Here is a 27278-nt window from a genome sequence, read left to right on the forward strand (position 1 = left end):
AAATCCCTCAGTTTCAGCATTTGGAAAGATAGCTCATTTTTGATTGACACCGTATTATATCCCCCCCCCCCCTCGCCCCATCCAGTGATTTCATGCTGCACTACGTTCACAGTCGTGCGTGTCTTTGACGTCAGGAGAGCACAAGCGGAGCGGCAGCGCTGCGCACAAGCCCGGCCAGCAGCATCAGCATCTCTCCCGGAGGCAAGGAGCGCACAACCCCGGGCACAGATCGCCATTTAGGTACGTTTTATCCGCCCTCGCATTGATGTCCATGTTTCTATGAATACAAAATATCAACTGTCCATGCCTGACACCCGTGTGGATGAACCTATAACGATGCGGTCTTGCTTTGCGTGTCACATCCTTGAGTGGTGCAGTACACCCACAGTGCTTTCTGCACGCTTGCAAGCACAATTTTAAATTTTCAGCAAACATGTCTCTCCGTTTAAAACTCATTTTCAGTTCAGATCTTTATCCATGCATTACAGTTTCATTTAAAACTTTGAATTGACTTATTGGGGTTGATATTTGTCTCAAAGCTTTAAATGCTGTCATCATTCTCTCTACTGACCATGCATGTTATTCTTTTTTTTTTTTTTTTTTTTTTTCTACGTTTTTTGACTGGCCCTCTTTGCCCTACTTCCAGCGCCTATGTTAGTGCCTTTTTATCAAGGCTGCCTGTTAGCAAAAGATGTGGCTGTACATTTTTGTTCATGGAAGGTACAGTTAAACGGTCCAGAAGGCTTGAAATATTGTTCAGCGTCCTTGAGTACCTTGAAAGGCGCTTTATGAATCTAACTTATGAGTTATTTGGGCCCTCTTGGAATCGTTTGCTGCCTGCCCTTATAGTTTTTTTTTTTTTTTTTTTTTTTTTGTCTCTACGCTTTTTTTGACTGGCCCTCTTTGCCCTACTTCCAGCGCCTATGTTAGTGCCTTTTTATCAAGGCTGCCTGTTAGCAAAAGATGTGGCTGTACATTTTTGTTCATGGAAGGTACAGTTAAACGGTCCAGAAGGCTTGAAATATTGTTCAGCGTCCTTGAGTACCTTGAAAGGCGCTTTATGAATCTAACTTATGAGTTATTTGGGCCCTCTTGGAATCGTTGCATGTATTCTTGCAATGAAATAATAGCCCCGAGGGGCTTCAATAGAGAAAAAAAAAATCACCAATTTTTGCTGTCAATGTATGTACAGTATTTTGGGGCTCTCGGACACTGACAGCAGAATGCACCTTATAGCACAACACGGAATTCAATGGGCTGTAATACCAGGATACCAGGAACAGTCTCGACCCAAGTATGGAATGAAACAGGCTGACAGCTATTTTGGTTGGAGGAAGCCTCTTTGGCCGAATTCCAGGGCTCTTAGTTTGTCAAACTTCTAGGGCAGTGGTTCTTAACCTGGGTTCGATCGAACCCTAGGGGTTCGGAGAATCAGTCTCAGGGGTTCGACAGAGCCACTGTTCTAGGGAAAGCACCCAAATGACACTCAATGTGAAGCATCTATTGTGGGTATGGTGTCAAAGTCGGATAATCACTTCCAGCATTCACCTTTAGGTGCAAGGGTATTGCTGCACATCCTGTGCGGACCAGCAATGCACGTCGCACGTTTACCATAGTTGAGAGCTTCTGAGTTTAAATCTGAGCTACGGCCCTCCTGCGGAGTGTATGCATGTCCTCCCCATGCTTGTTTACGCAAACTTTTCCCACAATTGACGACTCAAATTGTCAATGGGTGTTAATGTCAATGTGTACATGTGCCCAGCGATTGGCTGGAGGCCAGTCAGGTGTACCCTGCTTTTCTTGCCCAAAGTCAACTGGGATAGGCTCCAGCTTACCTGTGGCTATAATGAGGACAAGCACTGCATAGAAAATAGATGGATTGTATTGTGTCAATGTCATTCAGTGGAGTCAAACATGAGCTGCACTAACCATTACTCACATCAGGCTAAGTGAAGTAATGGATCTATTGTGCGTGAGCATACTCTCTGCAGTCCAAATATAATTATGGATATTGTATGCCACAGCACTATTCAAGTTTAACCCCCCCCCCCCCACACACACACACACATTATTCCAACTTGTGCCATAATGCTTCTACATTGATTGTGACAAAAAGTCATCTTTTCAGCATGGGCTGTCTTTTGCTGAGGGCTAACAAATGAATTGTGTATGCTGCTCGTTTGGTCTACTTGCAGCTGTAGTGTGGCGAATCCCATCAGTGTGACAGGATGCCTCTAGGAGAGGACGGCAATGGGTGGAAGAAGAAGACGTCCGACATTAAAGAGCATTATGACTTCAAAGAAGTGCTGGGGACGTAAGTTGGAACATCCTTGACACAGCAAAGAATGCAAAGTGGGATCCTTTTTACAAGGCATTTTAACAACCATTGTTTTTGGCAAAACGATGATACCATTTTTCTTTTTGCAGCATACCAGTAATCCTAACCTCCAACTTGGAGGATAAATAGTTGGGTTTCCCACAAATAGCCTGGCTACTAGTGTCTAACTAGCCTGTTACATGAACTCATTAAGAAGTTAACGTGAGAGGCAAAACGTCTTCACAAAAGAAAACCACAACATCACATGTAATTAAATAACAAAGTACATGACACACGACGTTGCATTTCTACTTCTGTCCCACAAAAAATTAAAGCTGTGTAATTTGCAGTAACATTATTCCAGGTGGTGTAATACAGACAGTATTTATAATAATAATAATAATAATAATACATTTTATTTATAAGCGCCTTTCAAGATTTGTAGTCAAATTGTCAGTGTTGCCGGACCTGGCATTAATGTGTCGATGAAAAGCTACTTAATGGCTCCGAGAGACGATTACAGAGAAGCTCATACAGGAATTCAGTGCATGAGGTTAATTGATTTAAATTATTTTATGTTCTATTCTGTCTAATCCTCACAGTTTGAGGCTGAGTCGGGTGTCAGGACAAAGTGTCCTCATTCAAAGGGATGACACAGGAAGATGCTTGTGTCGCGTGTTCTTCGTCACACAAGCACACTGCAGTGAAATGACATAATGAATAATCGGATGTGTTGCTGCACTGCTCATGTCTCACTTTGGCTCGGGGCCCTTTGAGCCATCGACGTACAGTCCGCTCAATACAATTAATATACACTGTAGATGAAAGAGTCAATCAGTTTGTTAGCATAACAGTTGGTTAGTTAAACAGGATAGCCAGTCATATAGTTAGACAGGTTGTTAGGTCATCAATTAGCGTCAACTGGATAGTCATTTAGTGATCATATATGTTCGTTAAGCAGTCAACAAGCACAGTCAATCAGTCAGCAGATATTGTTAGCTTGCCAATTCGTACAATTTGCCTTGTCAATCTGTTATGTTGGCTAGTTTTTCAGTTAATTAGCTGGCCAATTGCCATTATTAGCATGGTCAGTCAGTTATCAAAGTTAGACTGGTGGATAATTAGCAGAGTTAGAATGGTAATTAGCACAGTCAGTCAGGATCATTAATCGGTTGGTTAGTTAGCTAATTACATCGTCAATTAGCAAAGCAAGGCTAGACAAGGTAATAAGTACCTTAGCACAATTAGTCAGCTCAGATAACTATTCAATCAGCACGGTTAGCATAGTCACTGAGTTTATGGACTCAGTGAGCACGAGTCAGTTAGTTGGTTTGCTGTTTAGTTAAGTCGCAACGTTTGCATAGTCAATGAGCCACTGCTTGTCTGGGTAGTGGCAGGTCGTCTATTAGCACAGTTAGTTAGTCAGTTGCCATTGTTGCCACAGTCAGTCAGTTAGTTAGTTAACCTTGAAGTATAGTTTGCCTAAATCAGGAAAATTCCCTGTATGAAATTCCTTGTCTGTTTTCTTTAACATAAAATAAATAAATACATCGGCATTTCTCAATGTCTACAAAACACATTTGATAGTGTGCTTGGGGGACATTTTAGCCGTCACGTCCTTGAGAATATAAATGCAAAATGCAATAATATACAGTTATATCATAACATAATCATACTGTATGTACAGTAGCCATAAGGAGATATTTAAAAAAAAAAGGACATGTAAGTGCAGACATACAGCCATGGATACTTACAGCAGTCTAAACCATCCCTGTGGTGGTTAGTTTAGTGCGGGCCAGCATGATCGAAATAATCAACGTTATTTATGTTTCTCGTTAGCTATGCCTTGAAAAGCTTTTACAATGGGCTCTTAGGTAAATGTCAGCCATGCCAAATAACAGTATGTAGTGCTCAGCAGCAAATCCGCAGAGAGCGAAGTCTCCAAGGTGCAATGAGCAAGTGGATCCTTAATTACATGTGTCTCACAGCAACAGTTGCAATGTGTGACTGAGCACATGCTCTCCAGACTCCGATTTGTGAGAGTCACTGACAAATATTAGGTTTTGTGTGCATGAGCTTTAATTCTGGGATGAACCTAATAGAGAACCCCAAAATGTTCTTTGGAAGGAAGAAAGAAAAAAGATTTTCAGTTTTTGTTCCTGTACCCTGCATATCGCTGATGGCCACATGGTCTTTTTTCTTGTCTCACAGCACAGTTGTGGTCTCTAACAATGTCCATGGCCTCCTTCTGTGTTCACCCCACGCTACTGTGTAAATGCATGTCATTCTCCCCCTCAGCAGAATCTTTAATGCAGTTTAGTCTCTTCTGGAAAACAGCCATGCTATATTTATATCTATTATAAGCAAATATCTTATTATTATTGTTATTATCATTGTTATTTATTTATTTATTTATTTAGAGCAGGTGCTGTTCCTGTAAATATCTATGTGTGAGTGTTGTGTCGGATTCATCTTTGGAACTTTTCTCAGACCCCTACCCCCATGTCGATAATGTAACCACTTTGAATTATTCATCCAGTGACTACCACACACGCCACATACAAAAAAAGTGCATCCAGATGCTTATCAGCAAAGGGTGCTGGTTATTTGTTGAATCATCATATCTATCGCCTCAAAGTTAATCCAGTTCAGCTCAGGGTATCTTGCTAAAGTGCACCACCATGTCACTTGATATGCCTTGTCTCTAGGAGGTACAGTATGATGTCATATATGCACTGACCAAACAATTACAGATGAGTGACTCAGTGTGTTTTTTGGACAAAATAGTTCTGTATCTCAAATTGTTTCACTTCAAAACATTTACAGAAGTGACAAGTTCATTCATCTGTCTGAAAAATGACATCAGGAAACTCATTGCATCATACCCTCTCAAACTCAGCTGTGCTATATTGAATGGAATCGTTATTATACTGAATTGAACTGAATCGAATCATCCTTGAATCATACTGCATGTTACGTATCAGGATACGTGTGGAATCGTCCTTTAATTTGGTGTATGGCTTGATATAGTGTGTTGCCAATAGATTTTTTTCTGTCCACCAAATTTGGTGAGGATAGGATAAAAATTGCAGGAAATTAACGTTTTTTTTTTTTTTGTGTGAGACCGGATTGCTGTAAGGCCTTGATACAAATGGAACATTCAAAGGTGATTTCTGATTTTGCGGGGAGTTTTTCGGGCAAAATAACACTTATTGTGCCATAAAACCGCAGCATATGGATTTGATAGATATAGGTATGTAATGCCCCCAATACTTTTCATTTGACATATGACTCGATTACGGTTTGTCCCATTGAGTGGCTCTCTACAGGTGATGTAAAAAGTCTACACACCCCTGAACAGCTGCCAGGTTTTGGGGATATGAAAGTACAAGTCAAAGCTAAATCATTTGAAAACTTTTTCAAAACAATAATGTAGCCTGTAACATGAACAAATGAATTGGGAAAAAAAAAAACTTTTCAAAAGGGGAGGTAAAAATACACGAACTGACATTACGTGGCTGCACAAGTGTGCACATCCTCTTTTAAGTGGAAATGTGGCTGTATTCCTAACACTGGTCATAAATGTTTTTTTTAATCCGAAATACAAGTAAACTTCTCTGGATGAATTTTTTTTGTGTTGATCCCTAATCTGCCCTGGTTTTACTGTAGCACATCATGTTTTAATAATAATAATAATATGTCAAGCGTTTGTTACCACAAACAGTATTATCAGAATGAACTTCTCTGGAATTGCTTCTTTCTTCATATGTCCACGGCTTGATTTTGCCCAGGGGTGCTTTCTCTGAGGTGCTTCTTGCCGAGGAGAAGAGGACACAAAGGCTGGTGGCTATCAAGTGCATCCCCAAGAAAGCGCTGGAAGGCAAAGAGAACAATATAGAGAATGAGATCGCGGTACTGCACAGGTGAGTTGACCACCCTCAAAAGTGACTCCTGTTGTCCAATTGAAGAACCTCAGGCACATTCTATGCAGGAGGTCAAGTGAACAGGCCACCGAATGCACGGTGTCAGTAGAAACAGTAGGATTGTGCACCGGAAATGTCAGGAGTAAAGAAGATAGACCTATTTTTAGTGTCCCAGTTGCCAGGGCAACAGCACACAGAGGCGGAGATGGTGTGGAGTTCCCTGAAGCAATGTATTGAAGAGAAGGAGACATAAGGGGTGGAGAAGAAGAGAGGGTGGGTGGTATGGACTGAAATTTGAAGTCACTATTAAGCCAATAAAAGAGCAGCATTACATGGGAAAAAAAAACAATCTGGAAAAGAGCGCACTTGCTCACCCTGCAATATCCTCCATCATCTGCCACAGTGTTAAAGTGACATATTCTCACAATCTCACATGTTGATAAGCGATACCCTGCTGGAGGCTTCACACTGCATACTTTACACTTCCCGTCATTTTAAAATCTGCTCCGAGTAGCACATTCATCAGCCCAACGCTACTGCGTCCGTGCATTATCTTACACTTGCGAGGCGTTCGAATGGTGACATAACGCAACAATAATGCCATCTGGTGACCGCTTTACAGCGAGCACAAGAGGAATGTTCTAGACAGTAATTATGCTTTCATGACTTTTTCAGAATCAAGCACCCTAACATCGTCTCGCTGGAGGATATCTTCGAAAGCACGTCTCATCTGTACCTCGTCATGCAGCTGTGAGTTCTGCTTTCAATTCAAGAGCTGCTAATTTGGAATTATAATTTGGAGGGTGGAGGTCATTTTGAGACAAAATGCAGATGTCTTTTTTTTTCTTTCTTGGTGCCGTTTTATTAGATTCTACAAAGCTGGACCCATTCTTTTAAAATGATGCTCCGCTGTTATGTTATACTGTACATGCAGCATACTGTTTGTAGTCTCTTCCAAATGAAATATTCAAACCTTTCAGCAGCAGCAGAAGCAGCAGCAGCAGCATTTTTTAATGGAAAGAGATCCTGTTCCAGTTGTTGGACACTCCTGACTAAATTGCTCGGAAAAAAATGCCTGATTTACTGTCCAACCAGAATTTCATTATAAGTGATCTCATGGTTCAAAATCAAGGAGTGTTTGTGCAATATCAAAGTGACACACTGATATTCTCATTTTTACAGACAATGTGGCATGTGTTTAATCAATTAATGATACCATTATTTTAATTGAGGAAAATAACTGACAATCAGCGTTCCTCAAGGCTCTGTTTTTGTGACATTTGCTTCAACACCTTTTTTGCACAAAGGGCTTGAGAACTCAGCCTTGCTCCTCACTGCGTGTCATTAATTTTGCCTAGAACATATATACCAACTTTGTTTTTGAGTCGCTTGTGTGAAACAGTTGGGGAACAAACAACTTTAGGAGCAAAAAAAGATAAGCCGAGGTCCTTAAGGCTCTGTTCACAAGCCATTTGTGTTTTTGTGCCATGATAGCGTGAAGAAGAGTTCCTCAAAGCTTTTGGCAGTGTCAGCTTTAGGTTAAACCTGCGTTAAAATAAATGGCTCAAAAACTGAGTCCAGAGGAACCCAGTCTGTCATTTTTCTGTCATTGTCAATCCAGCTAGAGCTGGTGTTTGTAAATGTTTAACCTATCTATGTGGTACTGTGAAGCAGAGTTCCTCAGTGCTATGTTCTCAACTCATTTAATTTTAGCAAAGGCTTCAGAGAACAGCCTCGTGGAACAACAGTTTTTGTATTCTACATTAACTCAAACTGTAATTTGTTGATGTGACAAACTTTACACAGGAGTTCCTCAAGGTGCTGGTCTAAAGCCACTTGTGTTGAGAGCCTTGAGCAAGAAAAGAAAGGGCCCTTCCTTGGCTTTTTTTTTTTTATTTTACTCAAATGAGAAAACAGCTTTGAGCAATGGTTTGAGATATTTTTTTATTTTTTATTTTTTTAATGTCAAGGCTCTAAACACAATTGGCTTGATGGAATAAACATACATGTTCCTCAAGGCATAATTCTCGAACATCATGTTTTACAAAATGTCTCAAGAACAGCACCAAATTGTTATTTTTTTTCTTGAACATCAATACTAAGCCGATGTTTGTAGACGCTTTAGCAATTACACGCGACAGTGATGTGGAACTCCTCAAGGCTGTTCGGGAGCCATTTGTGTTCAACTTGTCAGCTTGTCATTTTTGCCTTCAGCATCAATACAAACCGCAGCCTGTCACTCAGTTACAATTAAGATCAGCTTCACTTTTATCGTGCAGTGTGTCAGGTGGCGAGTTGTTTGACAGGATCGTGGAGAAGGGCTTCTACACAGAGAGAGATGCCAGCCAGCTCATCCACCAGATCTTGGATGCAGTTAAATATCTTCATGATATGGGCATCGTGCACAGAGACTTGAAGGTAGGAGGGGGAAAAAATGGAGCCAAATTTTGCAGCTTGCATTCTGTCTATTTGCTCTCATGATACCTCTATTTGCAGCCGGAGAATTTGTTGTATTACAGCATGGACGAAGACTCTAAGATCATGATCAGTGACTTCGGCCTGTCCAAAATTGAGGGAGCGGGCAGCGTCATGTCTACAGCCTGCGGGACTCCCGGATATGTGGGTGAGGCATTTATTTCCTGGGTGAGCCACTCTTCGCTTGTGTATGCTCAGCATTCTGTCGCTCAGCTGACATCCTCTTGTGCACGTTGCTTCATGAGAGGCTCTCTCATCCCCTACTAAGTCAAGTACAAGCGATCTATAAGTACTCTCTACACTCTTTAACGTGACTCGGCTGCTCACCAAGGTCAAGATGACTTTGAATCCTACCCTCACCTGTGCTGTGCATTTGTGTGTGTTGCACAGCTCCTGAGGTGCTCGCGCAGAAGCCGTACAGCAAAGCAGTCGATTGCTGGTCCATAGGAGTCATTTCTTATATTTTGTGAGTTGGAATTTCTTTGTTTGTTGCAATAAAATCTGCCTTTACAGAGGTAAAAATGTGCGGCGATATGATTTATGGATGTAACCATTATAAATTGCAACAATGCAATTTGGTTTGTCAAATCAAAACCGATTTTCCGATTTGAATTTTTTTTTTGTTACACCTCTAATAATTGTCAAATATGTTGGCGCAGTACAACAAAAAGTTCATACCTTTCAGACAGTCTTTATAAATCATGAGCATTATTTTCTTTGCAAAGAAATAATCATCAGACTTTATTGTACCTAATCGGCGGTGTGTTCTTTGCTTCAACATACCTTTAGACTTTGCGGTTATCCTCCATTTTACGACGAAAACGATGCCAAGTTGTTTGAACAAATCCTGAAAGCAGAGTATGAATTTGACTCGCCGTACTGGGATGACATCTGCGATTCAGGTATCCCTAGATAGTTAATACTTGGAGCATACAAAATCAGAAAACACGTCATTATCATAAACGCAACTTTTTTTTTGTAGCCAAAGACTTCATCTGCCACATGATGGAGAAAGATCCTTCTAAAAGATACACATGTGAACAGGCCCTCCAGCATCCATGGTAGGAACTGTTACTCATACCGCAAATAATCATCCTCTCATTGGAACAGCAGAGAAGTATGGAAAAGTGTGTGTGAGAGTGTGTGTGTGTGGTTGGGGGTGGGATTACATAATGATAAACTGTTAATGATGTACATTATTTGGAAAAACTGCGATAGGAAGTGAAAATGAAAGAACTAATTCTGGCAGAGTATCAAGTGATACAAGACGAAATGTACATATTATGCATACACACACACACACACACACACACACACACACACACACACACACACACACACACACACACACACACACACTACAAAATACTACTTTTAATAAATGGCATGCAAATAGTTTGTTAAGTTTGTCAAATGGTAAACTGTTCCAATTGTGATATTTGTAAATATTTTATTTAGTCATCAAAAGCACATTTTCAATGTTGCTCTTGGTATTTTAAAGACGAAAATGACTGTTCAGTAATAATAATATCAATAAGCTATGAGCCTTGAATGATCGGTGTGAAGTCTCTAAACTGGCTGGCACTCAGTTGGTTCAGCGAAAGAGTGAATGCCTGCGTTTGTCTTTCACCCTTTCAGGGACAGCGGTCACTACAGTGGACAACTTATCATGTTATCAAGATACAGACTGCATGAAACGGTTAATGTCCTTCTGGTTCACCTGAGGCTCATTTAATTATACTGGAAACCAGGAGTCTTATAAATGTATTTTTAAAATACACATACATGACATTTATGTAAAATACAACAGATTAACAAAAGGATGAAGACAAAAAATGCATTACCCTGCTTAATATGTGATATGTGTCACTTACCCAGGATCTGTGGAGACACAGCTTTAGATAAGAACATCCATGAATCCGTCAGTGCTCAAATCAAGAAGAACTTTGCCAAAAGCAAGTGGAAGGTTAGTGCTATGGTAGAAGCACAAAGTTTGTGTACGCTTTTGCGAATTACCCTACCCTCTTTCTCTGCACAACACAGCAAGCGTTCAACGCCACGGCAGTGGTGCGTCACATGCGCAGGTTGCAGCTGGGGACCAGCGTGGAGGGACCGAGTCAGATCACCCCGACCAGCCCCTGTCACGGACTCCTGCTGCCTGAGGAGGAAGAGGAAGATGAGTTGGGGAATGGCGAGAACGAGAGTTGTGAGTTTTCAAAGCACTTCATGTTTTTATCTGAAAATCGTTTATCATCTCTTTTTTTTTTTCAACGCATATACCTTGGTTTACGAAATCGGAAGATGAACTCATCATCGAGTGTCACAAATTAAGAAAGCCTGACTTGCCGCTTCGTAATAACAGAACACTGCATGAAATGAGACAGAAAAGCAATTACTCACCGCAATAAAACACAAAATTAATGAACGCATAACTCGGAGCTGTCAGCTCACGATATTGTCACTCTAAACCCGGAACAACTCAATAATTCAGAGCTGATGGGTATGACGGATCAAGGGTCATTAACATGGTAATCTATTTGATAATGATGTATTTTATTCTGTTTACCCTGCTCAGTTGTCCTCACTGGATTACTAAGTACAGCAGCACCTTCTTAGTCAAACACAGATTGCTCCGTGAGACTGGTTAGCTTCCAAATTGTTCTAATTCAAAAACTTTTTTTCCCTACAGGAAATCACGTTAAGCAAATGAATGCATTCCAAACTGTCAAATAACTGTACAGGCAATGATGCTACTTTTCACATTTCTGTCATGAATAAACCACTTTAACCATTTCAGGGACAGCGATCACTACAGTGGACAGCTTATCATGTTATCAGGTTACAGGTTGTCATTGTTGGTGCATGAAAGGGTGAAAAAAAATCTAAAGTACGTGTGGTACCCAGGCTAAGACTGGAGATTTACCCGATTTAAGCAACCTCTTAATACCATCACCTGGTGAAAATCAGCATCAATATTTATCAAGTAAAAGACATAAAAAAAAAAAAGTACATACCCCCTTGCCGGTGATTTAAAAAATTGTGTTTACTTTTTTTCTGGCATATCAAGTGTATGAGATATTGGTATTTTTTGTTTTAAAATTTGACCTATAAAAGCTAACACAGTACGGATTTTATTGTGTTGTAATCTATAGCTACAGTATTACCTGTTGCTGAACCTAACACCTGATTCATAAATATAAATAATAAAGTCGAAGTGACTCGACTGATTCTGAAGCTCCTAGGCAGATTAGATTGAATTGGTCACACACAGAGGGCTGAACTCTGATTGGAAAACTCCATACATGTACTGGATGCAGTGCATTCCATGGGAAACAGTATGCGGTAAAGAGAACAGACAGTTAGGAATAATGTAATCCAAGTTCATGGAACAAATATCAGAATTGAAGTTGTAAATGTAGGTCACTGCTTCCCGCCTACCACTTCCCTGAGGTGCGTTACTGCCACCTACTGGGTCTTGAAGGAACTGCTGGAATGAATAAGTGCGTGTTGTGTATCTGGCATCTGTCCCGTCCAGTGTCCCATTACAGCGATGACCGCCGTGGAAGCGCAGAGGGCAGCACGGACCGAGACAGCCTGAGGAGCTGTACTTACTGCTGCAGGCCGGCCAGTCGCATCTGAACACAACCTCAATGTCTTTTGTTTAATTTATATATTTTTTTCCCCCAAAACGATTATATTTAGACCCTCTGGAGTGCACAGAGAACTGCTGCTCACCCAGTCTGGCCAGGAATGCAGAGTAGCGATCGTAAGGTGTCCAGTGTATGGACCATTATCCAGGGACAGTCCCCGAATGGCAGACATCGTCATGCCTGTCCTCCTTACGTTAGTTGTGACATCTATCTAGTTTTACCCTTTCAGGGACAGTGGTTACTACAGTGCACAGTTTATCATGTTATCAGGTTACAAGGTGCATAAAAGGGTTAATTAAAGGCCATCTGCTTGTTTTGCCTTCATTCGTCCCCATGCCAAAATCCATGCATTCTTTATGTCTCCACAAGGGGGTGCTAAAGACTGAATGCATGCTTGGAGGCCCATCAGATGGCCCTGTGCTGCCACAAACTGTATATCGCACATACCAGGAACCCAAAATCCTGGCAACTGAGCTTAGATTGTCAGAGTGTGTCATCAGAAGATTGCAACAGAGAGACTGGAAGACTCACAGAAAGATTTAGAAGTGGAGATCTTGGGAAATGTATAGGTCCATTCATGGAGCCATCACCTGTTGTGAATTTGGGCATTCCTGAGAGAATAAGCAAGTGGTGCAGAAAGGACTGAAACATTGGGCAGTTTTCAAATTGTTTACCTGTAAAGGGTACAGTGTATTGTACCTGTAATTTACTTCTGAGTGTGAAGTCTGGCCATGTTCAGTTGAACGCAAAGCTGATAGACTCGCAGGAAAACTCATGTGGTTACACAGATTAACTGTACATTCTGCCATCGAGTGGAAGAGTATGTAATGGTTTTGTTAGTCTCTAAGTGGAATTGCAATGATTGATGAACAAAGGTAAATATTTGTAATAGGGCCCGACCGATTAATCGGTTACAAGCAATGCTTCGGTGAGCAATGCAAGTTGTGCAAGTAATTTGTAGTAAATAAATAATACTTTTCAGACTAATTGAGTAAAACTGAATAATTTCTTGAAGCACACTAGATGAGCTTTCAGGATATACTAAATAGAAATATTTAGGAGTCACTGGTCAAAGTGGTGCGTTTAAACGATTGTGAAGAACTCTTTTTGTTCTGGCTCAGACTGGGTTGGTGACAAGCGGTTCTGACCTGAAAGTGTATGCATGTCCGGAGGGTCGGGGGTTGCGGGAGGGAGGGAGGGGGTTGGACAACATGCAAGCTTATGAAGATTATTTTTTTTTGGGGGGGGGTTGTTTTATGGCTGTTTTGTTGTTAGAGTCTCACACTGAGATCCCCCCCGCCCCCATCCTACAGCATTTGTTGTAATGGGACGTGCGACTGAGTCTCAAAAGTGCATGATGTGGAAAAGCCTCCCCCGCCCCCAAAAAAGATCAATCCATCCATAAAAAGTTAGACCACACCCTGGACTGCTTTCCAGTCAATCACAACTTAAGTGTTCATCAAACCCACACAAATCAGGCGACTGAGTGGTTGCATCATCAGTGACCCCCCCCCAAAATTAAAAAATTTGAACCTACAAATTCTCATCATATAAAATAAAAAATGCTTGCTCGTTACTGTCCGGGATCTCAGTGTGGGCGTTTGGCCTGCTCTGTGCTGTGCAACCTCTAGTGGAAGTTGGTCTACTGTTTGCATGACCTGGTTAATTCAATATGTTTACATGAATGATGATAACTTAGTATACACATGATGATGACTATGATTATTATTATTTTAAAAATTATTATTATTATTATTACTACTCTGTTGTATTGACAATGATGTACTTCTGTAATTCTTTTGAGCTATATAATGTGAAGTGAGTAACACCAAAAGTAATGTTGACAAAGTACAAAAACACAGCACAGTAGACGTATTGTTTGACATTTCTCGCAAATTCTTTTTTTTTGCGTCTATTCATTTGTAAATGACTACCTGGACAAAAGTATTGGGACACATTACACCTACAAGAAGGGAAAATGGAGGAAAATATGGAGCTGGTCCCTCTTTACAGCATTAATAACCCCATTTTACACAGAGATTCTGCAAAATGTAACAGAAGATTTTACTCACCTGAGACTTTTACACAGAAGTCAGCAAAATAGTGTCTTTGGATACAACGGACTTAAATTACAAGTTTTTTAAAGATATAAACCGCCGTGCTGTTTGGTGTTTGTGAACTCAACTCACGTCACAACAAGCAGCAGTTTGGCAGATAGTAAACAATTTTTCAAAAAAGAAAAAAGAGGCATCAAGTTGTTGACTGCTGTTCTCGCTTGGAGTTTACTGTCAAACGAAACATAAAACAACTTGACTTAAAAAAAAATAATAATAATTAAAAAAAACAAACAAAAAAAAACTTTTTATAGTTAATGTAAAAGGGGGACAGTGTCCATTCTTCTGGGAAGACTTACAAGATTTCGTCAAGTTTTTTTTTTTTTTTTGGTAGGAATTCTGGGTAACAAAAAAGTTGGAGGGCGGTGAAGTAGGACCTGAGAGGGTTTGACTAACAATTTCCTTTGGTTGAGATTAGCGCTCAAACGTGATGATAAAAGATGAACAATTACATAACCGTATGAATACTTCTTAAGATGTGTGCCCCCATACTTTTGTCCTTGTCTTATTCATCTCAAAGTCCCCTGATGTGTGTAGCGGTTTAAAAAAAAACAAAAAACATATCCTGGTTGGACAGAAGTGTCAACTGCGAAACAAAAAAGTTCAAAGGTTAAAAGGGAAAAATCACTTGGACTGCGGTCCCAAAGCCATACTCATGAAGTAGAAATGCTTGTGTGCACATTCATCTTTTAGTATGTGACTGAGAAAAAGATGGACGGATGTGATTCTCAGACAGAAAAGAAGACTAAGACAAGTTGGGGATGGTGAAATGAATCTTTCCGTGAGCCACATAATCATCAAATTAAGCGATTTCATGTTTGTGTGCGTGTGTGTGTGTGTGTGTGTATAATTTTTGAAGCTGACCCATGCTTCAAACAGGTTCACCATATTGTGCAGTAAAAAAAAGGAAAGCAATCACTCTGTGTTTCTACAACATGTGAAAAATATGCAAACCGCGCATGAAGGGCTTCATTCAATGTCAAATAGCCATCTTTGGGCCACTTTGATATACATTATTAATATATGTTGTGTATGCTTGTTTTACCAATCCAAACACGTCCAAAATGCATAAAAAGAAGCACTGTATATATAAATACATATACATGTAAATATACACACACACATATATACATATATATACACACACACACACACGCACGCACAAGTATATATTGTATATCCTTTTTGTAAAGCTGTTTTGAGCTACAAACATATGGATGCAATGCATCATGGGGTATTGAACAAGATGTAGAAGAATTCAATTATTTGTACCCACTGAGAGCAGGAAATGGAATAAATCTTCCTTGTCTATGCATTGTGTGTGTGTGTGTGTGTGTGTGTGTGTGTGTGTGTGTGTGTGTGTTTGAGAGTGTGTGTGTGCGCGCGTTGTCACTGTGTTGCATTTGCACAAGTACAAGCACTTGAATATGTGTGCTAAGATATTTCAGTCATCCGCAGATACCATTTTTCCTTCAATTTTTTTCGAACTTGAGAATTGTTTTGACAATGTGGAACTGATCCACTTCTACTCTCCTCCATAATGCTTCGTTTAAAGTGGCACAAGCAGTATTTGACAAGAACTACTCTGCATTACATGGAGTGGTTGTACTATTGTGCTTTCCTTAGTTTGTGGTGACATTAGGATACAATGCATCCAAAATAGTGAATATATTGTTTATCTTTTTTTTAATTTTTTTTAACAATGGGTTGACAAGAGGGTTGAATTAAAGCTTACAATATCAATATTTTGGCCAGTGAGCGCAGGTGTGACACATCACCGATGAATCCTGGACCACAAAACAAATTCAAACATAAAATAAGTTCAACAGGCATATTTTCTTGATCCTCGATGAAAAATGACTGCTAATTCTGCAGCTGACTGAATAGTTCTTACCATGACCCTGTTTTACAACCACATGTCAATTGTACTGCCCCGTGGTGCAGTCGATTTGTTACACTGCCCTCCATAATTATGTGCACCTTGGTTAAGATGTGTTTCGTTGAATACACCCAGTTGTTATTCTAAACAATATAGGACCTAAATTAAAAAAAAAAAAACAAGAAACAGTGAAAAAAATCCATCAATGACGACAGAGAAAACTATGGAAACACAAACAAAAAAGCAGAAGGAGGATGCAAAGGCAGTTGATATGACGTAAGAGCAACCACCAAAAAAGAAAATAAAAGTGATAAAAGGTATGTACAGCTTCGTATATACAGTACAACCCTAGTCATGTTCAGTGCAGAACATGCTGTCTGAAGAATTGTCTACACTGCTCTCTGGTGGCCCACTGCGGAACAACAATGTCCGTCCGATGTAACTGCGATACACAATCGCGTACATGAAACGAACATTTTATACTACGTTTAATTAATAAATAAACGGCACCAAGTCTATTAATTATGCTTAACTAAACTTAGTAGTTTGGATTTGAAATATATATTTGGTGACGGCAGTCCTGGAACTTTGATGACACGGACTCCGGTTTTTATCCACGACACACATAAACACACCACGAGAAGAAAATGTCACCTATCTCGTTATGATTATGACGACAATGATCATAAAAATAATATACTTTTTGGATTACAGCGGCGGCTTAATGGTCGACACCTTGCTGCCTCTCAGTGCGAACCCTCACAGGTGTGCAATGATAGCATAATTTGTTCCCCTGGAAGTTAATTTGACAGTCTGATGAATTGTAAATGATGAAAATAGACATGGCTCAACAGGTATTAAGTAGACCGCTTCGTGGTATTTACAAATGGTAGCTAAAAACAGTGCACAGTCATACATACAAAATGTCACGAAATAAAATCTCTCACACACACACACACACACACACACACACACACACACACACAAAAAGCACTGAGCGTGTCAATGAAATGAAGATTGTGCAGGTGTAGATAATGTTGAGCCTGTGAATATATTGCGTTTACACATTTATTCAAGGAAATACTGTGTGTACATTTTGCCACATCGTGTATAACCATAAAAGTGAATTAATTTTGTTCAAATTCCATGTGACAGACCAAATCGAAACCATCCAGAAAGAAATACGTCTGTTTGCAGTTAACTGTTTTATTTTTTTTAATTGTGGCAGAAAACATTTGGGGTTTTATGCTTCTGTCTGGATGCTGACATATAGGGTCCTCCAGCTGGAAATGGAAAAACAACCAGAGACAAAAGGCTGACGAGCTGCCAGTCATTTGCTGTGCACGTACATTCGTAGCAAGCACAAGACTACGCACAGGTGGACTTGGGTGACGTCTGAAGGCAATTGATTTACGCTGGATTTTATTGGGGTCAAGGGAGTTGATTCCCTTCGATTTGTGTTCGTCATATAACACGTCAAATTAAAGGCGTATAAATCCGTTCGCGAGGCACTTTATATTCAAATTCTACTGGTTAAAAGTGTAGCAGGCTAATTTACACAAGATAGTGCGTCTTTCTTGTTGGCTCGTTTGCACTCTGACACTTTTTTTTCACACTGCTTGCAAGTGGGAATTTGCCACTCACTGAAGTTCTCCTATTGTTCAAATGGGAATTTACATTTCGTTTCAAGATGATAGTTCATCTATGTGTGTAAAAGGACAATGGGGAGGGCGGGGGAGGGGGACGACGACGTTTAACGGTGTTGGGGGTTGGGTTGACAATCTTGCACTTGACAAACTGTAACCATTTACTTTTTGTCAGTTGTTGAGTCAAGTGTTGCTGTGACGCTAAATGTTTGGGTAGAACTCAAAGCAAGAGAATGTCACCTCTGCTTTGAGTTTAAAGTGGGGAACCTTTTGTCTATCAGGGAAATGGCCATGTCAATTTTCTACCGAGCCCCCTGGTGTCAAGGTATGAGAAAAAGAACATTGATTGAGAATCTGATCCCTCAGTTTGTTAATTTGCACCCTCTGTTGTGTAATCTGTTAAAATTTGTGATTTGAGGGTACAACTGAGTAAAGTGAGGGTACAGTACATACTGTTTTTTATTTATTTATTTATTTATTTTTACGCAAACTGTAGATAGCAGGTGTGAAAGTTGTAAAATGAAGGGAACACATTTTAAAGGGCTTTTCGTTGTACTGGTACATGTGCAAATGTTTGGCCACTTTCATAAGACCTCAAGAGTTCCATGATTCTGCTCCATTTGCATGATGATTTAGCAATTTTGATTCGGGACACTAAATGCATTTTGTTGCGATAGTGATTCAGATTATCAAGAAACATAGGAAAGGTTTGAAAATAAAAAAAAAAAAAGTGATTCTGTATATGAGAACATTAGACTCTTACTTTCAGAATCAAATGTATTCCTATCATCCTGCTGATGACAAAATGTCCTTTAAGAGCTTCTGGGGAAACAGCCGCCCACCTCCACTGCCATGGGCCATCCGTCATAAACGTTGCTTGCGTCGTCATTAGCAGCTCGCTGACAGGTGAACAGCCGAGAAGACGTTCAGTTGTCAGCGCTGCGTCTTTCCACGTGCATAAATAGAACGAACGAGGGCAGGGTGACTGACCTTCTCAAAGGAGCTTCTGCTTGCTGTCCCGCCTCTTCCTGCAAACACCCAGTTGTCACGGTAACTTACGGATTCGATCAAAGCGCTGCCCATTCCGACAAAAATCTCCCTCATTTCTTTTGTCATCCTGCCGCCGAGAAGTGAAGAGGGGGGGGAATGAAAGGTGATTTTTGTGGAGCAGTAAATCGTTTTAGAGGATGAGCGTCTGGGAATTGGACCTACTTTGTTGTCGCGTCGTCAAAGGAGGCCACAATGACAATCTCTCCAGGTTTAATCTCTTTCAGGTACGCCAAGATGTCCTCTGGGACTTTGGCAGCCGAGGAAGTCGTTTTAAATTTTAAAAAATGTAAATGAATCATCTCTGTGAAAAAAAATAAAATAAAAAAGATTTATAAAACACGTCCCTTACCTCCGTCTTTCATATTCAGATAGCCACATCTGTCCACAGCGCCGTTCTCACCTGAGATGAAACAAACAAACATGCATGCATGTTTATCATCTTCGGCAGCTTGCATTCATCATCATATCATCTTCCTCGAGTGCAGATATCTGTTGGCCCAATTAAAATGTTCTCATTTTCCATCGCCCGTTTGTCAGTCGTTACTTCTATACACGAAAAGCCGAGTTGCTGATGAAGAAAAAATGTCGACAGAAGTCGGTTAACAACGTAGAAATCACTGAGGAATACATATGGGGAATCAAACTAGCAAAGCATGAAAAACCATCCACCCACATAAACATTCAACGTCAGTAGGGCTCATTCTCTGACATGATGAAAAAATATGAAGACTGTTTGAAAATGGAGCCCAGTGTAACCCTGACGGGGAGCGTGTGCATATCAATTTGAACCCCTGACTTCAAAAATCTGTAAATCGGTGTCGATTTTCAGATATCCAGGTCATGGTAAAGCGCAAAAGTTTTGGATTGATGATTTCGTTGTGAAAGATGTTTTGCCGCCCTTAATCATAAATTCCAACAGAGTAGATAGAGGGACCAGACATGTAAAATTTTGAACTGGAGAAGCCTTTTTTGGGATGAAACGTCTTCAACAACCAAGGCTGCTTTTATGCTACGGCTCCGTATTTATTTTATAAAATCCGTATTTTAAGTAGGACTCCTGATACTTTCTATTTAATGTAGACTTTTTCTTCTTGAACGTCGGAGGCCCCTCTTCTGTCTCCTGGCTGGGCCTTTTCCCTTTCCCAAAGAAACTTTTCAAAGACATTTGTGTTTGACTCATTTTGCTCGCTTTTCAGTTTAGGTTTCATTTTAGTGGTAACCTATCACGTGACCGAGAAGCACACCTTGACCTGCGTTAAGAGCGACATACTGTAGACGGATGTAACAGAGGATCCGGTAATTTTTCAAAATAAAACACATTTCGGATACCAAATGACCCACGGACCGCTGACGTGGTACATTATGAGTTTAAAAGTGATCTACTCACTATTTACGACGACAATGTTGAGCCCAGGTCCCACATTGTTCAATACGTGACTCATGATGCTGTAGACATACAGTACACGAAGAACATGAAGTTTCACGGGGGGGAAACAAACATTTGTTGAAATGGTTCTTACGCACAGGTGGCTTACGTTTTACCATCGAAGCAGATCTTGGGCCCGACAACATTAGCTGCTCCGCTGCGCACGTGTATTGCAAAGTGATCAGGGGGGCAACTTCCAGAGAGGTTGCACTCGGCTGACGTGACTGCAAGAGTATTGACAAAAATCGGAATTTGATGAGAACAGTTACAATATTAAGAGGAAAGACTCATCGGAATCAGATTTATAATAATTGAAATATGAGGAAAAAGTAAACTTTGTGAGAATAGCGTTTGAATATTACAAGAAAAGCTAGATTCTGTCATGATTTCATTGCAAGTTTTAGTTTTATGAGAAAAAGTAAGAAAATTGAACAAAGCTGAAAATTTAATACAGTTGTAAATTCATAATTTTATCATGGAAGCCATTTTCCAACAAAGGATAAAGTCACAATTTTACAAAAAAATTACAACAGGCTGAAATATTACATGAAATTATTCTTTTATTTTTTTACAATTAAAAAAGTCGTAATATTGGGAGAAAATGCGATTTTACAAGAAACAGTCAAAAAATAAAAAGTCTGTTAAAAATGTTTTACCTTCATACTGCTCACTTGGTTGGACTTTTGGTTTGAATTGCTCCGCGCTTTTCATCCCTACAACAGAAAGACAAAAAAGCAAAGTCAATAAGGTGTGATGACGATATGATGTGCTTCAATATCTCGATAAAGAGCCTTCGGTGTCCTCCTCAGAATGATTTAATAATCTTGAAAATGGAGCAGAATAACAACGCTCTGAGGTTCTATGACAAGTGGCCAAATATTTGCACATATAACAGTCGGGTGGGAAGACATTGAAAAAATAAGATGAAAATAATGTGTTTCCTACATTTCACACATACACACACACACACACACACACACATATATATATATATGTGTGGGTGTGTGTGTATTTTTTTTTTTTTTTTTAAGTTTCATTCAATGTGATTTTTGTCATGTCCCCACACGCTGCTCTGCGAATGAGTGTCCAAGTGTCCCTTGCATCCTTTTTTATGTATGTGGCCCCTGGGAGGAAAACATTTGGACACTCCTGATCTACATATAATGCATATGAACTCCAATGGAAAAGCTGAACCTTTTTGGGTGAAATGTGCAAGTCCTAAAGGCACCTTTAAGTGATATTGACTCTAATGTGACTGAAAACGTGAAGCTCACCCCAAAGTTTTCTTGCTCTCAGCTGTATGCGTATATAGTCGTGCGAGATGGCCCATGTGACCACAAGAACTACAATTACAGCAGCATAGGGAGCAACTGTCAACCACAAAGAGCAAAAGGACTTAAGTAAACACAGCATGCGGGCCGTGAAATTTACATCGGCAAGTAAAACCTCACCTCGATGCTTCATGTCTCCGAAAAAAAAAGAGGCTGTTCTGCTCCTGATGTATTATTTGCTGTCAGCACCACAGCTGGTTGGTGTCATGTCATCCGTTCAGGCTGCCTTGCCACGCATATATGCATGGGAAGGACCTTTGGATATGCAAGAGCGCTCATCCTTGTGTTGGGAAAGTAAGCAGGATGTGACATTGTACGGGCACACACCCACAGTGAACATGACGATCAAGTTTCTCCCACACACAATGTCAAATATGGGACAGCATCCATTCACAGTTCACCGATAGAGCTTAAAGCAAACAATAGCCCGAGTCTTGTTTGGACACGTCACTATCCCCCGTCATAAAACAAAACGATGAGAGAAAACAATTTTTAATACGTACGTTCCTGTCCTTGGGTTCTGTTGGTACGGAGGCATGGAATTGCCAATGAGGTCTCAAAAATTGTGATTGGCAAATAAGTTTGAACATACCTGCGAGTATGTTTGAACGTATTTGGGAAAATGAAATCTCTCTGGATGCTGTGGAAGCTTTCTATGGCCCATTGTGCGCTATAAAAAGTGATACAAAATGTCAGGAAAAGTCTACTAAAACATCTGAATTTATTTGGGGTTAATCAGAGGCATGTTGTTTGCTACCAGGGGTGCATTTACTTCTATTTAACATGAGTTTGAATGTTGTTGGTCCATTGTGAACACATTCACATCCACGGTTGTAAAAGGGTGTGTACATTTATGCAACCTTATGGTCTCAGTTGTTCACGTTCACTTTTTACCTTCTTGAAAAGATTGTCGGATTGGACCATTATTATTTTTTTTTCCCCGACTGAGCTGCAGTTACAGGTCACATTAACAGTGAGAAAAATGTTGAAATGGTTTTTCATGGTCATTTTGTTCATGTTACGCCAATCTTCCAGGAAGAATATTTCCGTGGAGCCCGACTTTAACAACTGGATATTTGTCATCCAAGAATCTGATGTATCCAAGGACTGTTGGAGAGGAAGAATATTGAAGGGAATTGTCTTGTAATGACACACAGAATTCTGATTCAGTAAAGTCTATTGCTGTTGCTCATGGACATCTGATACAGAGGCGGATCAAATACGGCATCCAGTTGGGCAAGACTGGGAACTTTCTCCTTCCTTTGCAAACGTTTGGGCACAGAGTGGCTCCCTTTGCTTACCTCTACGAAACCCAAATTATTAAAAAAAAAAAAAGCTAAAAAATAAGCTCCAAAAATAAAGTACCGGTAAATTGAAGTTGGAAAAAATGAATGAAATTTACACGATCATTGAAATCTTACAAAATGTTGTTTGACTAGAATAAACTTGTAGTATATTGCATCCATTGTTTTTTTTACGAGAATAGAGGTGACCAAAGCTAAAATGGAAACGATGCAATCTCACAAGAGTTAAGGGACACTTTATGATTTATTTTTTATTTTGCAAGACAGACCATACATCGGCGTGCTCCACAACAGCCTGGTAAAGAAACTGAATGTGAAAGGTGTCCTTCTTGTCATACCTTGCGCGGCATGTCGTTTCACAAGAAAAAAAAAAAATTTTTCTAGTTCGGAATATAACAAAGGTTGTTTCTCTTTCAGTGTGGCCCTCATACAACCTTGTAGAAAATGAATATGGCTGATGCCTTGACAGAAAATTGTCACATTGAGTTTCAAAGGGTTGCTTCCTTGACATATAACAATCCTCCACAATTTTCAGACTTGTGATACTGATCTTCCTCGGTGTTAGTCAGTTACTATTCTCAAAAAAAAAGAAAAAAAAGAAGAAAAAGAATGGGATTATCTTTAAGGGAGATATCAATGTGATGGTTAGAGAAGACTGGGGTAAGAAATATCATGGATACAATGTTGTATCTCAATCGTTACATATTTTGTCATGCGTTACGGACTGAAAATATGAAACATCCGTGTGCTCACCAAACAGACTCTCTGACAGTAATACAAACCTCAATTCCAATTGAAGTTGGGACATTGCATAACATGTAAATAAAGACTAAATCCAATAATTTGAAAATCCTTCTCAACCTCGTGTCAAGTGAATTCACACAAAGACAAGCTCTTCAATGGTCAAATTGAAGAACCTTACTGTTTTTTGGGTTTTTTTTGTTTGGAAAGATTCCACAAGTTCATTTTAAAGACGCGAGTGTCATGATTTGGGTCTAAAAGCAGCATTCCTAAAAGGCTCGGTGATGAGGTTCACCACTTTGTGAGCAACCGCATGAGCAATTGTAAGGAATTGATTTACGGTCCAAAATATCATCAAAAGGTTCAAATAATAAATAACGGTATATAGAAAAACAATCCTTCACAAGCTATGGACAATTTTAGTCTTCAATGAATGGAACATGTATATTTTTAAAATGTGGATATGATTAACAATTTAAACTCCATACCGTGGGATTGAGAGATTCAAACCCAGAACCACGGAACAATGAAGTAGACGTGTTGACGAAATAATGCACCACTACCCCTTACAAATGTTACAGTACTGCTTTTAATTACCTCATTAAATATTTTCAAAGGTCACTGAGTCACTTCAAAAGGCTCATATAGTGTAAATCTAAGTTACTACTACTGAGTTGATAGCAGGGCAGCATGGTGGGATAATGGTTAACCCACCTGCCTTATAGTTTGGGGTTCGAAACTTGGCTTTCTGTGTGGAACTGACATGCACTCTGGCTTGCTTATATGTTAGGTTGATTGAATTATAATTTCATTAAAAAAAAAAAGGCTAAATTGCTCAGAGTTTTCAATGTGTGATTTATCTATCTGTGCAACTAGAAAAGGCTCCAGCTACTGTACTAGAATGACAAGGACTGCTTTTATCCCCATCCAAATTTGCCAGTATTTTACAGTCACTATTTAAAGACAAAAGGGGGAAACACACACACACACACACACACACACACACACACACACACACACGCACACACACACACACACACACAGATAAAAACTCCCAAAATATTTAATGTGACCCACCCTTACACTACATTTTTATTGGTCACATACAAACTTGTAAAGCACACGGACACAAACACGAGTTACCGCATGAGAAAAGGGCCATTAAAACAAGAAAGCGCAAGGTGGCATAATGCAGAACTGCCTTAAACTGTGAGTGCAGAGGTTTACTGTGTTCCTTATGAACAAGGTCAGGTGATGTAATGCTTCACACGGCCAGCATAGGGCGTCTTTGCACTGCCAGTCACACATTCAAATGAATCTTGGCATTTTTAACATCAAGTGGCTAAGAAGCAGGTTCCTCCTAATATTGATAATAAGGTACGTGAATACTATGTTTTTTTTTTGGGGGGGGGTGTAGTAAATGTGCATTTTGTTCCGAAAAGGCAGACTAAAACTACAAAATCAAACAAAGTTCAAATCAGCAGTAAAGAAATGGTTTGCAAGGCCGCCTCACAACTGCGTTCTGGGTCTGACCCTCAGACCCTCACTCTTTTGAATTCTCTCACCGTTTTCTCCAGCTTTCCCACACACGTTCCCAAAACATGCGTGTTAGGTCATTGAAGACTAATTGTGTTCCTAAATGTGAATTATGAGTGTGAATGGTTATCTGGCCTCGATACAATATCAGGCACATTACAATTATTATTTCTTGTATGATTTAAAAGGTATTATTGAGAGAATGTCTGCTGTTCTCTCATGAGGACAAGTGATATAGGTGGATACTCTACATAGAAGTTCAAGCGTCACCAGTAACTAGGCACAGAATACGGTTTAAATTTTGCAACACATGCTAAATAATGAGCAGATTCTAGCTTCTGCTTGGGAACATTTTGCAGTCACACAATCATAGTCATAGTTTTTCTTTGTCTTCGTATGACGTGCAGCAAAGAGCAGCAAGTTTTCTTCAAGTTGTCTCATGTTCGCACAAAAAGGAAAAAAAAAAAAAAAGGAAAATAAGGCTTGAACAGGGAAGCCGGCGGGCCGGCCGCTCGCAGACAGAGGCGGACTATTTTTAGAAGTCAATTACGGCGCTTGAGACATCCAAAATGTCACATCGCCACGTGACGCCACTTATTTCATAACAGGATAATGTTATATATTCACTGACAAAGAGACCATTTTCAGGCCACTGCAAGAAATGAAAATGCACACGCGTCAATTAGTGAACTTGACTGCGTTGCAAGTGAAATAATGTTCCTTCTCCTATTTTTTTTTTAATTATTTTTATTGTATTTGTCGCTTGAGGTTTATTGCATTTCGTGCGCATTTAAGTGCCACTAAGAATTCAGAATTGACCAGTGAGGGGTTATTGCATTAGATAGAAGCCGCCCCGCCGCCCCCCACATTTTTATTTTTTTTCTTTTTATGCGTGTGCGTGTTTTAAGGCACCTCTGTCAGGAAGAATTTGTAACATGGGCTGTCAGTGTTGTTATCGTCAACCCCAAACACAAAGAATATATATATATATATATATATATATATTTTTTTTTTTTAAAGAACTGGGTTATTTTGTCAAGCTCTTTGGAATTTACAGACAGGAATATGAAACTGCCTTGCAAAGACTTGAGGTTTTACACTTGTAGAAGGGAATTTGGTTAAACTGTCAGTGTGTTTTAAGAGTGCTCGAGCAGTCATGGAATGGTCACTTCCAGCAGTCATCGGGCTGCATTGTAGCCATTGATTTATTCCAGCAGATCCTGTCAAGAAAAAAATAAAAACGCCCATTACATTTGATGTGGGAACGGTGGCTGCATTATCTTGCATTATGTCAAACGGACTCACGAGAATACAGATATGTAATCTAACCAGTCCATCTCGTTAAGCTTTGAAATGATACCATCGTAGTGGTAGTCCAAAAAAAAAAAATAATAAAAAAATGACCAGACCAATCAGCGTCTTAGGGGTGGGGCTGAACTGTATGATTTTTGAAGTGTTCTTTTTCAATTCAAACTCGCGCACGTAATTGGAAAGTCAAAGCCAATTAGTTTAGTCCTTTTCATACTGCACTTGGTTTCTGTGGTGTTTACTGGCACAAGGACGATGGGGGCCAGGCACTATTGGCTATAGGAGAGATTATCTTTTTACTGTATTGTACACAACTAGTTGGGTATTTGGAGTGCCTCCACAACAATTAAGGATAAAATTAAACAAGCAAGTCAATCATATAGCTGCATATTTCTGAAAATGTATGATTTTTTTTTTCTTTTTCTCTTCAACTTGTCCTGGTCATGACTGACGAAGAATTCATGTCGCTTGTTATGCCATGGCAGTTTTTCTGTGCGACGGGCATATTTGATATACTCCCTCCGTGGTTATTGATATTGCGACAGACATTTATTTAATAGAAAACGGAATGGGACATG

General features: G+C 39.8%; 2 protein-coding genes across 2 annotated transcripts; one reads left to right on the plus strand and one right to left on the minus strand.

The window, feature by feature from the left end:
* The first annotated feature begins 25 nt into the window (after window positions 1-25).
* camk1a (calcium/calmodulin-dependent protein kinase Ia) lies at window positions 26-15792 on the plus strand. Its single transcript, XM_019895749.1, has 12 exons — window positions 26-240; window positions 2196-2314; window positions 6109-6240; window positions 6916-6990; window positions 8520-8658; window positions 8737-8863; window positions 9106-9181; window positions 9505-9617; window positions 9698-9776; window positions 10594-10681; window positions 10759-10921; window positions 12251-15792. Exons 2-12 carry the CDS (start codon window positions 2229-2231, stop codon window positions 12352-12354), a joined length of 1182 nt encoding a protein of 393 aa, XP_019751308.1. The 5' UTR covers window positions 26-240; window positions 2196-2228; the 3' UTR covers window positions 12355-15792.
* Window positions 15793-17410: 1618 nt separating this feature from the next.
* Window positions 17411-22495, minus strand: LOC109531453 (protein FAM3C). Its single transcript, XM_019895750.1, has 10 exons — window positions 21932-22495; window positions 21755-21850; window positions 21152-21193; window positions 20590-20704; window positions 20442-20500; window positions 19404-19454; window positions 19217-19301; window positions 18995-19121; window positions 18768-18903; window positions 17411-17641 (listed from the first exon to the last, which is right to left on the minus strand). Exons 1-9 carry the CDS (start codon window positions 21942-21944, stop codon window positions 18817-18819), a joined length of 675 nt encoding a protein of 224 aa, XP_019751309.1. The 5' UTR covers window positions 21945-22495; the 3' UTR covers window positions 17411-17641; window positions 18768-18816.
* Window positions 22496-27278: the final 4783 nt, after the last annotated feature.

This window comes from Hippocampus comes, unplaced genomic scaffold (genome assembly GCF_001891065.2).
Source record: "Hippocampus comes isolate QL1 unplaced genomic scaffold, H_comes_QL1_v1.1 scaffold420, whole genome shotgun sequence".
In the NCBI taxonomy this organism is placed as follows: Eukaryota; Metazoa; Chordata; class Actinopteri; order Syngnathiformes; family Syngnathidae; genus Hippocampus; species Hippocampus comes.